We start from the raw sequence: 12,677 nt of genomic DNA on the forward strand, positions 1-12,677 counted from the left end.
TATTTTCCTCTCCTCCTTTCCTATATAATTTCCCTCCTTTCCTAGCTTCCTTTCTTCCTTTCCTTGCTCCTTATCTCCATGTGTATGCTTGCTCATAATTATAATCACAAACAAATATTTTTAAAATAATGTCTAATTGATGATAAAAGATTTCCAGCAGGAAATGCAAACTTGTAGAGTTTTTTAGGTTTAAATATGCTTCTAAAGTTTGTAATTTCCACTTTAAAATGACTTGATTTGCCCTAATGAAAAATGGATCAATCCCCTCCAAAAAGTCCCATTAATTATAATCCACATAATAATTCACATTTCCTGTTGCTGCAGGATTATTTTCCTGCTGTAGCACACTGTCTCAAAATCAGATCCTACATCAGTACTTCCCAACAGACTGAACAACTTTCACCCCCTGAACTCCCACTCTTGCCTAGAAATATAGGAACAGAAACAAAAAAACATGTCACAGAATATACTGTATACATGTATGAATTTGGGTTTGTACCCTAGCACAAAGCAAAATGTGATTTAACTTACATAAAAAATGTTTCTAAGTTTCAAATCTACAGCCCTTATTAATGTCTCAGCCCAAACTGCATTCCCTTATCTTGTCAAGCTGGAAACAGGCGCACATAGCTTTCCTGTGTGACAGATTGAACAGATCAGAGCTGCTGGAGATAGATCAAAATGACTTGTTACACAATGATGCTTTGATGTAGAACACATTAATAAAATCATATCAACTTTTTGTCTGCAAGCTGCCTTTCTTTGGCAGGTCAATGCACTAAACGGCTTTGGAATCACTTTGAAGGGATAGCTTTAACTTTCACATCACATTCGGTAACATTTATCAACTTCATAATCACAGTCTTTTGTGATTCACTCAGCGGAGTAACTCTGTGTTAGATATTGGGGAGTATTAAATCTGGTGGGGGGTCTGGGGGTTCTCCCCCGATTTTATAGAAATGTTTTAATGCATTTTGCTTACTTATCTGCTAACCCTCCATGACATGCATCTAGAGTGATCAAGTTTGCAGACGACACAGCAGTAGTAGGCTTGATTACCAACAATGACGAGACAGCCTACATGGAGGAGGTGAGGGCTCTGGGAGTGTGGTGCCAGGAAAATAACCTCTCACTCAATGTCAACAAAACAAAGTAGATGATCGTGGACTTCAGGAAACAGCAGAGGGTGCACCCCCCTATCCACATCGACGGGACCACAGTGGAGAAGGTGAAAAGCTTCAAGTTCCTCGGCGTACACATCACTGACAAACTGAAATGGTCCACCCACACAGACAGTGTGGTGAAGAAGGTGCAATAGAGCCTCTTCAACCTCAGGAGGCTGAAGAAATTTGGCTTGGCACCTAAAACCCTCAAGCTTTAGCTTTTACAATTAGCCTAAGTAATTTTACTGGCCAACTTCACTTACTGATAAGTGGGTTAATGGGCATGAGTAAAAGTGTCACATGTTAGACTGCACTCAGTGCTTACCCCCCGCCTCCTCTCTTAACTCCATTGTGAGACACAGAGGGACTCCAGGTAAATAAGCATAACGAGCTATTCCAGGAATGCTTGTTAAGGAACGAGAAAATGTTGAAGTGCGAGTTCCACCAGAAAATGGGGCTGACCCACACCACCCTGAAGGAGGTGTAACGGAAGGAGTTGGGAGAGAGTGAGCAGGTTGTTCACATTCTTGGGATTTCCACTGTCATCAACAAATTCCTGGCCAAGCCCACTTTCTTCCTCCTCAGGTATATAACCATGACACCAGAGTGATGCTTGTCACTGCAGATCCTTTGTCCAAGTCTGATCCAGCCAGCACCTGCTAACATACCTGTGCTAGCCAGCATCCTCCATCCTCCATCCTCCATCCACTATCCACCACCATGTCATTCACCTCCAGATCCTACACCTCTGCCAGGGCCCTCAGCATGTATGGGGGTGCCGGTGGCCGCGGTTCCCGCGGTTCCCGCATCTCCACCTCCCAGGCTGGGGGACTCTACGACACCGCTTCCTCCAGGGGTGGCTTAGACCTGGCTGACGGCCTGGACCTCCACGTGTCAGCCAACGAGAAGGCCACCATGCAGAACCTGAACGACCGCTTGGCCTCCTACCTGGAGAAGGTGAGGCTTCTGGAGAAGGAGAACGCCGAGCTGGAGAAGAAAATCAAGGACTGGTATGCATCACGCCCGGTTATCTGCCACGACCACAGCGCCTACTTCGCCACCATTGCTGGCCTGAAAGACAAGGTAAGACGGAGAGGGAGAGGGAGGGGGAGAGGGGAGGGAGAGGGAGAGGGAGAGGGAGAGGGAGAGGGAGAGGGAGAGGGAGAGGGAGAGGGAGAGGGGAGAGGGAGAGGGGAAGGGAGAGGGGAGGGAGAGGGAGAGGGAGAGGGAGAGGGAGAGGGAGAGGGAGAGGGGGAAGGGTGTGTGTGTGTGTTAGAATTAAGGGTGTGTGACACCTGAAAATGTTTAATTTATTCCCAAAAGCACTTCATCATCACTGTTGATTTATTTGCTGGCTCCTCTGTGTATAGGCAGTTAGTTGTTGCATCTGTTCCTCTCTATGGGGGTGAGGAGGGAAATGTGTGTGGGATGGGGGTGTTTCAACTAAAAGGAATTCTGTCAGAGAACGTTTTTGTTCTGTTCCTTGAAGGCCAATGCAGGTTACGTACTAAAATAATGTCATTAACTACAACTTCACACATCCATATTCTTATGTCATCTTATCTGTCTATAGCTACAAACCAGATTTGCAACCAAAGTTGCGTCCCAAATGGCACGCTATTACCTAAACAGTGCACTATTTTTGACCAGAGCCCTATGGGTCCTGGTCAAAAGTAGTGCACTTTATAGGGAATAGGGTGCTATTTGGGAAACAACCCAAGTCTCATTTTTGGCAGTCCTGCTGCAGGTCACAGTCACTTGAGAATGTGCGTATAATGATGTGGGTGAAAATTAACACAGTGCCATCATGATTTCTGTTCCACAGATCAGTTTGGCATCCAGGTCCAATGCCAAGACTGTGCTGGACATCGACAATGCCAAGCTTGCTGTTGAGGACTTCAAGATGAAGTAAGGGGATACTAACTACTATGAATCATGACACACTATTTATACACTGCTCAAAAAAAAATTAAGGGAACACTTAAACAACACAATGTAACTCCAAGTCAATCACACTTCTGTGAAATCAAACTGTCCACTTAGGAAGCAACACTGATTGACAAAAAATGTCACATGCTGTTGTGCAAATGGAATAGACAACAGGTGGAAATTATAGGCAATTAGCAAGACACCCCCAATAAAGAAGTGGTTCTGCAGGTGGTGACCACAGACCACTTCTCAGTTCCTATGCTTCCTGGCTGATGTTTTGGTCACTTTTGAATGCTGGCGGTGCTTTCACTCTAGTGGTAGCATGAGACGGAGTCTACAACCCACACATGTGGCTCAGGTAGTGCAGCTCATCCAGGATGGCACATGAATGCGAGCTGTGGCAAGAAGGTTTGCTGTGTCTGTCAGCGTAGTGTCCAGAGCATGGAGGCGCTACCAGGAGACAGGCCAGTACATCAGGAGACGTGGAGGAGGCCGTAGGAGGGCAACAACCCAGCAGCAGGACCGCTACCTCCGCCAGAGCAGGAGGAGCACTGCCAGAGCCCTGCAAAATGACCTCCAGCAGGCCACAAATGTGCATGTGTCTGCTCAAACGGTCAGAAACAGACTCCATGAGGGTGGTATGAGGGCCCGACGTCCACAGGTGGGGGTTGTGCTTACAGCCCAACACCATACAGGACGTTTGGCATTTGCCAGAGAACACCAAGATTGGCAAATTCGCCACTGGCGCCCTGTGCTCTTCACAGATGAAAGCAGGTTCACACTGAGCACATGTGACAGACGTGACAGAGTCTGGAGACGCCGTGGAGAATGTTCTGCTGCCTGCAACATCCTCCAGCATGACCGGTTTGGCGGTGGGTCAGTCATGGTGTGGGGTGGCATTTCTTTGGGGGGCCGCACAGCCCTCCATGTGCTCGCCAGAGGTAGCCTGACTGCCATTAGGTACCGAGATGAGATCCTCAGACCCCTTGTGAGACCATATGCTGGTGCGGTTGGCCCTGGGTTCCTCCTAATGCAAGACAATGCTAGACCTCATGTGGCTGGAGTGTGTCAGCAGTTCCTGCAAGAGGAAGGCATTGATGCTATGGACTGGCCCGCCCGTTCCCAGACCTGAATCCAATTGAGCACATCTGGGACATCATGTCTCGCTCCATCCACCAACGCCACGTTGCACCATAGACTGTCCAGGAGTTGGCGGATGCTTTAGTCCAGGTCTGGGAGGAGATCCCTCAGGAGACCATCCGCCACCTCATCAGGAGCATGCCCAGGCGTTGTAGGGAGGTCATACAGGCACGTGGAGGCCACACACACTACTGAGCCTCATTTTGACTTGTTTTAAGGACATTACATCAAAGTTGGATCAGCCTGTAGTGTGGTTTTCCACTTTAATTTTGAGGGTGACTCCAAATCCAGACCTCCATGGGTTGATAAATTTGATTTCCATTGATAATTTTTGTGTGATTTTGTTGTCAGCACATTCAACTATGTAAAGAAAAAAGTATTTAATAAGATTATTTCATTCATTCAGATCTAGGATGTGTTGTTTAAGTGTTCCCTTAATTTTTTTGAGCAGTGTATAAAACATTTGTCTTTCACTCAAGGCTCTATACAACACACTCTGAGTAGAAGTTACCCTTTTAGACACAGAACTAGAATCAGCCTACCCAAGCTAAATCCTGTCCATAACTATTAGTGAGGAAAAGGCAAAACTGACCTTAGATCAATGACCGTGTCCAAATGCCCATACTGGCGTACTACATAATTAAACTGCATACTCATTTCGGTGTTTGATCTAGTAGAATTCACTTGTCTTTTCCGACTCACATGTTTGACAACAGCTGATAATCAGATTAAACGAGACACTGTACCAAAATGAATGAATGGCGGGAGTCAATGCAATCTCGCATTAGATGACACATTCGTAGTACTATTTTCAAATTTCACATACTATAAAACACACTATTTAGTACGCTAATAGGGGTATTCGGACACGGCCAGTGTTTAGCCATCCCTACTCGATAGACAAAGCAAAAGATTACAATTCTGAAAACAAATTGGTAGCCTGTGTGACCTTTGACCTTTGCCCTGCTCAGGTATGAGAATGAGCAGGCCATGAGGATGGCAGTGGAGGCAGACATCAGTGGTCTGAGGAGGGTCCTGGATGACATGAGCCTGGGTCGCTCTGACCTGGAGATGCATTACGAGGGTCTGAAGGACGAGCTCATCATGCTCAAGAGGAACCACCAGGAGGTAACGGATCGTTCCGGGCAACGGTTATTCATAGTACAACCACACTGTATAGCACAGGGGAGCTGTTTTTCCACAGTACACCCATTCAAAACCAAAATGCCATACCGTCATATCTTTCACTCAAGTTACGATGTCCACCAACGCCCACACGTTGTCACCTCCCTCCTCGCATCCACACCTAAAACAGATATGTACCATGGCATGTTTGTGCTAGTGAATCTGAATAGGAATGGCATGCATATGTTTACTTGTTAATACTGACCTAATAGTGCAAACAGTAGTAGAAAAATGGATTTATTATTTGCTTAGTATTCAGTGATGACATACAATAGGCCCTACATGTATTGCATTCCACTTACAGCAGCAAATAACTCACTTCAGTAGGCATCCACATGACAGTTGCTAGGTGGAAGGATATCATTGGCCACTGAGGAGTACTTAGCCCTGTTTTGCATGGGGTGTTATTGAAGCAGTTAATGTTTTGCACACAAATATGACATCTACCTCTGCTGATATCACACCAGGATTTCCTTTACACAGATGGATGGGTGTTTTTTTTTACAACACGGTTCCTCTACCCTCCTCACACTTCCTAGTATTCTTAATTTCTTCCATTAACTCACTATTACCCTTTGTGGGACTCTTACATCCACAAACACACAAATGACAGTTCATGTATGGTGCATAATGGGTAATATCTTGACCAGTAGGAGACTGGTCAAGACTTAGTCCCTCAGGTTAGAAGTCCTCTGGTTGAAACACATGTAATCACAAGTGTGGTGCTGCACTGTAATAGCAAATACTCAGACTTATCTAAAACATTGAGACCTGTTTACTCGCCGTCAAGCTACTGTTGGTTGTTACGGTTACTAACTGCGGTTACGTCCTCTGACCTTTGACCTATAGGAGATTGCCCTGGTGAAGACCCAGGTGGGCAGCCAGGTGAATGTATCGGTGGATGCTGCCCCATCCCAGGACCTGAACGCAGCCATGACCGAGATCAGGAAGCACTACGAGTCTGTGGCTGCCAAGAACTGCAAAGAACTGGAAGCCTGGTACCAGGGCAAGGTGAGCTGAGTGACCAAGATACTACATGTAGTCATTTACCCCAAAGTGTTATTCTCTAATTCAGCTTTAGACAATGTCAGCTGCCCCAAAAAAACATGCATTCAAATGTAAAGTGTTACATTTGAAGTGTTCATTACAAAACATGTTTAAAGCATGAAGAAAGTATATTCTCTGTATAGGAGGAAGTCAATGATCTATTGAAGCATGGAAATCAATTTAGAGACTGAATAAGTAGGCTCTGAGGTAAACTGTGTTGACTAATGCTGTTTTTCTACTTGTACAGCTGGCCACAGTGGAGATTGAAGTCGTGACAAACAATGAGCAGCTGGTGAGCTGCCTCACAGAGTTGAAGGAGTCCAAGAGCACCCTCCAGAGGCTTCAGATTGAACTGCAGTCCCATCTGAGCATGGTACAAGATCTCCAAGCATCCGCACCATACGCAAATCGGGTCTTTACACACACACACTCTTACACTCTTATTCTTATTTTTTGTTAGAAGTTTTCAGAGATGTAAGTGACCAGCATGTGGTGTTACAGCACTAATACTACAGGAATAAAAACATGCACACTAAACTGAACATAAGCCATATTGGAATTGGAAGTGAAAACCCAGGCATGGATGTAGGCCAGGTCTCTGCTTGTAATTATTCTGACACCCATAAATACCTTACTGACATTTTCAACTTGGCAACATGCCCACCTCATGTCTGGACTTGACCCAACATTTTTCTGGGGGTGTAGTCTATTGGAGCACCAGATTCACAACCTCTCACTCACTTTTGTACAACAGAGTTATACAATAATAGAATATTATCCATGTGTGTAGTGCATTGGAGAGGGCACACACTCTATCCCCCTCCAACAGAAGCAAAACTGCAACAGTGTCACATACTGTGATAGTATATCATTGGACAAGGTACCAGTATACCCACAGGGTGAAGTTTCCCTAGGTACAGATCTAAGATCAACTTCCCCTCCCCAATACTAAACTTAACCATTAGTGGGGGGGGGGAAATGCAAAACTGACCCAAGATCAGCATCTAGGGGCAACTTCACCCTACACCCACTAATCCCCTCCACCCCTCCTTCCCCAATAGAAATCCTCCCTGGAGGGCACCCTGGCAGACACCCAGAAGCGCTACTCTGCTCAGCTGGCAGGGCTCCAGAGCATGGTGACTAGCCTGGAGCTCCAGCTCTCCCAGCTCCACGCCAACATCGCCCACAACAAGCAGGAGTATGACATGCTGCTGGACCTCAAGACCCGGCTGGAGCTGGAGATCGCTGAGTACAGGAGGCTGCTGGATGGAGAGGAAGAGAGTTCCTCCCAAGGTAAACCATTGCATACAGCTGGCAATGTAGGCATTTGTAGACTTTATGCCAAATGCATGATCATGAGACTCATGAGACTTGGTCTTGCTTGATTTTAAGCTGAAAGCAATATACTGTATCTTCAAAACTTGAATGTTGACAATTATTCTGGACTGTATCAAAAGTGGACTAATGAAGAATAGTGGACTAATGTCAATTTTTGTCTCCCCAGTGGTTACCAAGACGATCACCGTGACCCAGACCATTGTGGATGGAAAGGTGATGGAAACCACTGAGTCTGTTAAATAAGTTGTTAACAGAACAATCAATAAAGATTATGTGGTTGAATGAGAATGGGCTGTGTGGTTTCACTTGTTTCAGAGATATTCATGCTTTATCATAGACTGACTATATGAATATGTGAGTATGGATTTCATAGCAGATACATTTTGTGTTCTCTTTTCAAATTAATTGTTTTAAATTTTACATCTTTCAACCAAAACATGGTGACCAGCTCTACATTTGACTCTAAAAACAATCTCCATACAGTATATAACTCTGAATCTAATGTTTGAAAAACTGAGTGCTCGATTAATAGAGATAGAATTATGTAATTTTGCTGACAACTTGCAACCAGATTTCTACTATCAGCATTTCTAAAAAATATTGTCAAGTATTAAACTCTGTACAAGTTAATGTCATAAATTACACTTTTCAAGATCATACTGACACATATACTTTCTCAAGACCATAGAATTGGCCTCATATGCAAAATATAAAAAACTATATGATAGTCAGATGTATGGGAGCACGCCAAATCAGATAAATCAAGTTGAAAGACACAGAAGACAGAATGACGGTGTCGGCAAGTCAGAGCATCTTTATTGCATTCACAATGGGGTCGGATGTTGGTGTTCCATCCAGATGTAGTAGAACATGTTGTTCTGGAGGTGTCAACCAAACAAATAGAATTACCAGAAAAGAAATCCTCATTCAAGTCAATGTTCCATGATGGGTGTCTGAGGGGCTTTAGCCATTCTAGAGTTAACCAGAGCTGGGATAAACAAATAACACAGATAACGAAGATAGGGATTTTTCATCTGACAAAGACTTGCATGAATAAAGCACTGGAGAGCAGTAATTTTCCATGTGCTGGCCTCTCATTTCCTATACCCATTCTAGTAATTATATTTCTATGGTTAACCCATTGCTTGCTGCAGTGCTCGCTGTGTGTGTGGGACCTTAAGAGGTGTGTTTGGTTTCACTTGAGGAGACAACCTTGCCGTCCACCATTTCCTCTGTGACGATCACCACCTTGTGTGAGGTGGACGTGGAGGAGCTGGGGCCGGATTTGGAGGAGCTGAGGCCGGAGCTGAGGCCGGAGCTAGAGGAACTGATGTGGGAGCTTGAGGAGCTGTGGCCGGATTTCGAGGAGCTGAGGCCGAGGCTGTGAGGAAGGGAAACCCATGGTTAGCATAGTTAGCATCTATCATCTATGATCATAATAAGTATCTATTAATGGTCACATAGCTGTAGATTCATGTCAAAAGTAACCATGGCTCATACTAAGGTCAAATTCAAATTCATTTTCACTTGTTTCAATGTCCCATGTCACCCCTCTTCCCAACCCAAAAAGACGTAACACTCTCCTCCCACATCCCTGTCTGTCTTATTGGCCTCCCTCAGTCCAATCACATCCTGCCTTACCCGCTAGCCTCTCCGTCCAGCAGCCTCCTGTACTCAGCGATCTCCATCTCCAGGCGTGTCTTGATGTCCAGCAGCATCTTGTACTCCTGGCCCTGGCGTTCCATGTCGCTGCGGAGAGACATTAGCTGCTCCTCCAGACTGGTCACTTGGCTCTGGAGGCGTCCCAGCTGCATGGAGTAACGGCCCTCCGTCTCCGCCAGCGTGTTCTCCAGGGAGCCTTTCTATTGGCCGAGAGAGATAGAGATGATGGGTCAAAAACAGTGGGAGTAGGTTTGGAATTTGGAATGTTTACTGTCATACTGAAAAGGTTAGCTCTAGTAATTGAATGTGTAGGCAGGTAGAGGTTAGCTATAGTAATGTAGTGGTGCCTGGCTATAACAACTTGAGGGATAGTTGACGAGACCAGGTGAAAGTGAGATACTTGAGGTTTCGTAAAGAGAATGATGAAAGAGTCAAATGTTGATTATTGAAGAAAGATGTAGAAAGTTGTGTAAGTAATGCCCCCTAAACTGTGGTCTTTGGTCAGATGTTAGTAATTACGGCTCACCATGCTGAGCTGTGACTGCAGTTCGATCTCCAGGCCCTGCAGTGTGCGACGAATCTCTGAGATCTCTGACTTGGAGGTCTGGAGAACCTCTGTGCTGGACGCCACCTCCTTGTTCAACGTCTCTGTCTGTAAAACACAATAAGTAGTCAGTCATCACAGGAACAAAACAACATTTCAACTCATGATAGAATGTGACAACGTTACCAACTAGAATTTAAGGAACATCTACACCATGAACATAGTTTAGAGGTTCTAGAGGTTCTACCTTGGTCTGGAACCAGGACTCCAGGTCGCGCTGGTTCTTGGCACTAACGGACTCGTACTGCTCACGGATCTCAGCCATGACTCTGCTCAGGTCCTCCTGTGGTGCTGCGTCCACCTCCACGTTGATCTGTCCAGTCATCTGTGTCCTCATGGCCAGCAGCTCCTGTGGAGAAACACATAGTTTTGAGTTTAAATGATTAAGAAGTGACTAACCTCTGCCTGATGGTAACAACTTGACCTGCCCTCTGGCTTCATTATAAATGTGAACACCATTGCTTGATACAGATGTGCTTGAAAGCCAGCAATGTTTTTCTAACGAAGACCCATAGTAGGTAGACATGGTCAATAGATGTAATACATTAAGGGACTGTATGGATATGTTCCATCAGCCCACACACACCTCCTCATGGTTCTTTTTGAGATAGATGAGCTCCTCCTTCAGCCCCTCGATCTGCATCTCCAGGTCAGATCTGGCCAGGGTCATCTCGTCCATCAGCCTTTTCAGCCCGGCGATGTCTGCCTCCACCGACTGACGCATGGCCAGCTCATTCTCATACCTGAGAGATGGAGAGAGCTTAGGTCAACGAACTGCCTGAATGTGTTCCTCTGTGAGAATAGCAGGGGGTTTATAGATTCTACTATTCCATTTAGTTTTGGGAAAATAACTGAAAGTAGCACCAGGCTTCTGATATGTCTGTTGGGAGGGTGTGGTTATGGTGGAGGTGGAGGGTAATGTCATTTGATTTCCTTTTTTATAGATTCAACACAAAATAACAAAAATAAAACAGTATGAGGGTGTTTACAGATTTGGGCGTATATTCCATTTGGTTTATGGAATGCACCAGCAGTGTACTGTATATGTGGATGGTGTTGGATATACTTACTTGGTTCTGAAGTCATCTGCAGCGAGCTTTGAGTTGTCAATGCTGAGATAGATGCTTCCATTCAAGCAGGTGGCAGCCTGGATCTGAGAGGTAAAGGATGGCAAAACATTTCAGGATGGGGCATGCATAGAATTTCACACAAATGCAGTACGCACAAACTGTGAAACCACACTGTAATCATTGAGTTCTGAGTTTCAGCTGCACTGTAAATTATAGCTCATATAAGTATTACAGGGAACCTGTTGTGTTTGTGAACATTGTAAAGCATGACACAAAGAAACAAATTGCACCTTTAGCAATCGCCTAGGGGCTCTTAAGAGAGAGGGAGGATTGGCTTCAATGATCTGCTTTATTTTCAATGCTTCAGCTGCAAATATGCATACTGTCTTTGCATCTATGTTTGGTGCAATATCTTGGTTGAATCAATTATAACAAATGTATATAATTTTGCATTGTCCAATATTCATATTCATATCACTCTTAGTAACTTGTTGGAAAAACAAGCTGATGATGTGTACACCATGTGCCTGTACTCTCTAACAAAGTATAACATTGTCACAATGCAGACTTTACCATTGTTTTGACATGCTGTGATGTCATCATTGAGTGCTCTTGCCATCGAGGAGACATGTCACGTACCTTGTCCTGCAGGTCAGCGATAGTAGTGTGGAAGCCAGAGTAGTCGCGAGCGCTGGGGGAGGTCTTGCTCTCCAGGAACTGACGGATCTTCAGCTCCAGCTCGCTGTTGGCCGCCTCCAGCGAGCGCACCTTCTCCAAGTAGGTGGACAGGCGGTCGTTCAGGTTCTGCATTGTGGCCTTCTCGTTGGCCGACACATTAAAGTCGGCTCCACCACCGCCACCACCACCCCCTCCCATGCCGAAACCATAACTGCCACCGCCTCCGCCACCCCCTCCCATTCCGAAACCATATCCGCCGCCACCACCGCCGCCACCGGAGCCGAACGAGGAGCTAGAGATGCGCACCCCAGATCCTCCTGCACCTCCATACACACTGCCGGCCCTCATGGCAGTGACGCGGCCTCCTCCACCGCCACCACCACCCATCGAGGAGAAGCGGGAGGAGCCCATGCCCATACCCATTCCACCACCACCTCCAGACCTCATGGACATGGTGCCACCTCCGCCTCCACCACCACTGCTGCTGTAGGACATGCTAGATCTGGAGAAGGACATGGCTGCTGAGAGGGAGTCTGCCTGCCTGGGATGAGGAGAGAGAATGTTGTGCACGGCCCAGCCACTGTTCCCTTTTTATGCTGCACAGGGCAGAAGGAGGGAGGGAGGGTGGGAGGAGGACATGGGTGGGAGAGGCAGAAGGGAGGAATAGAGAAGGGAGGAATACAGGGAGGTATTACCTCATGTAGGACAGGGCAGGGTTCCTCCACCCACTTTGACACCCTGCGGACAGATGCTAGGATGCAGAAGGAGATGGAAGAGGATAGATAGATATGTACTGTATGTGTTGATATGCAAATATTGAAAATATACTAGTGTTGTGCAACTCCACTCTCCCCCATCTCA

General features: G+C 45.9%; 2 protein-coding genes across 2 annotated transcripts; one reads left to right on the top strand and one right to left on the bottom strand.

Moving 5' to 3' along the window:
* Window positions 1-1,767: 1,767 nt before the first annotated feature.
* On the top strand, window positions 1,768-8,090 carry LOC121534048 (keratin, type I cytoskeletal 13-like). Its single transcript, XM_041840478.2, has 7 exons — window positions 1,768-2,246; window positions 2,989-3,071; window positions 5,204-5,360; window positions 6,267-6,428; window positions 6,712-6,837; window positions 7,526-7,757; window positions 7,969-8,090. Exons 1-7 carry the CDS (start codon window positions 1,884-1,886, stop codon window positions 8,043-8,045), a joined length of 1,200 nt encoding a protein of 399 aa, XP_041696412.2. The 5' UTR covers window positions 1,768-1,883; the 3' UTR covers window positions 8,046-8,090.
* A 500-nt stretch (window positions 8,091-8,590) lies between these two features.
* On the bottom strand, window positions 8,591-12,399 carry LOC121534047 (keratin, type I cytoskeletal 13-like). Its single transcript, XM_041840477.2, has 7 exons — window positions 11,778-12,399; window positions 11,139-11,221; window positions 10,655-10,811; window positions 10,256-10,417; window positions 9,991-10,116; window positions 9,444-9,664; window positions 8,591-9,183 (listed from the first exon to the last, which is right to left on the bottom strand). The coding sequence occupies exons 1-7, from the start codon at window positions 12,330-12,332 to the stop codon at window positions 8,979-8,981; spliced, it is 1,509 nt and encodes a 502-aa protein (XP_041696411.1). The 5' UTR covers window positions 12,333-12,399; the 3' UTR covers window positions 8,591-8,978.
* Window positions 12,400-12,677: the final 278 nt, after the last annotated feature.

This window comes from Coregonus clupeaformis, chromosome 38 (genome assembly GCF_020615455.1).
Source record: "Coregonus clupeaformis isolate EN_2021a chromosome 38, ASM2061545v1, whole genome shotgun sequence".
Classification (NCBI taxonomy): Eukaryota; Metazoa; Chordata; class Actinopteri; order Salmoniformes; family Salmonidae; genus Coregonus; species Coregonus clupeaformis.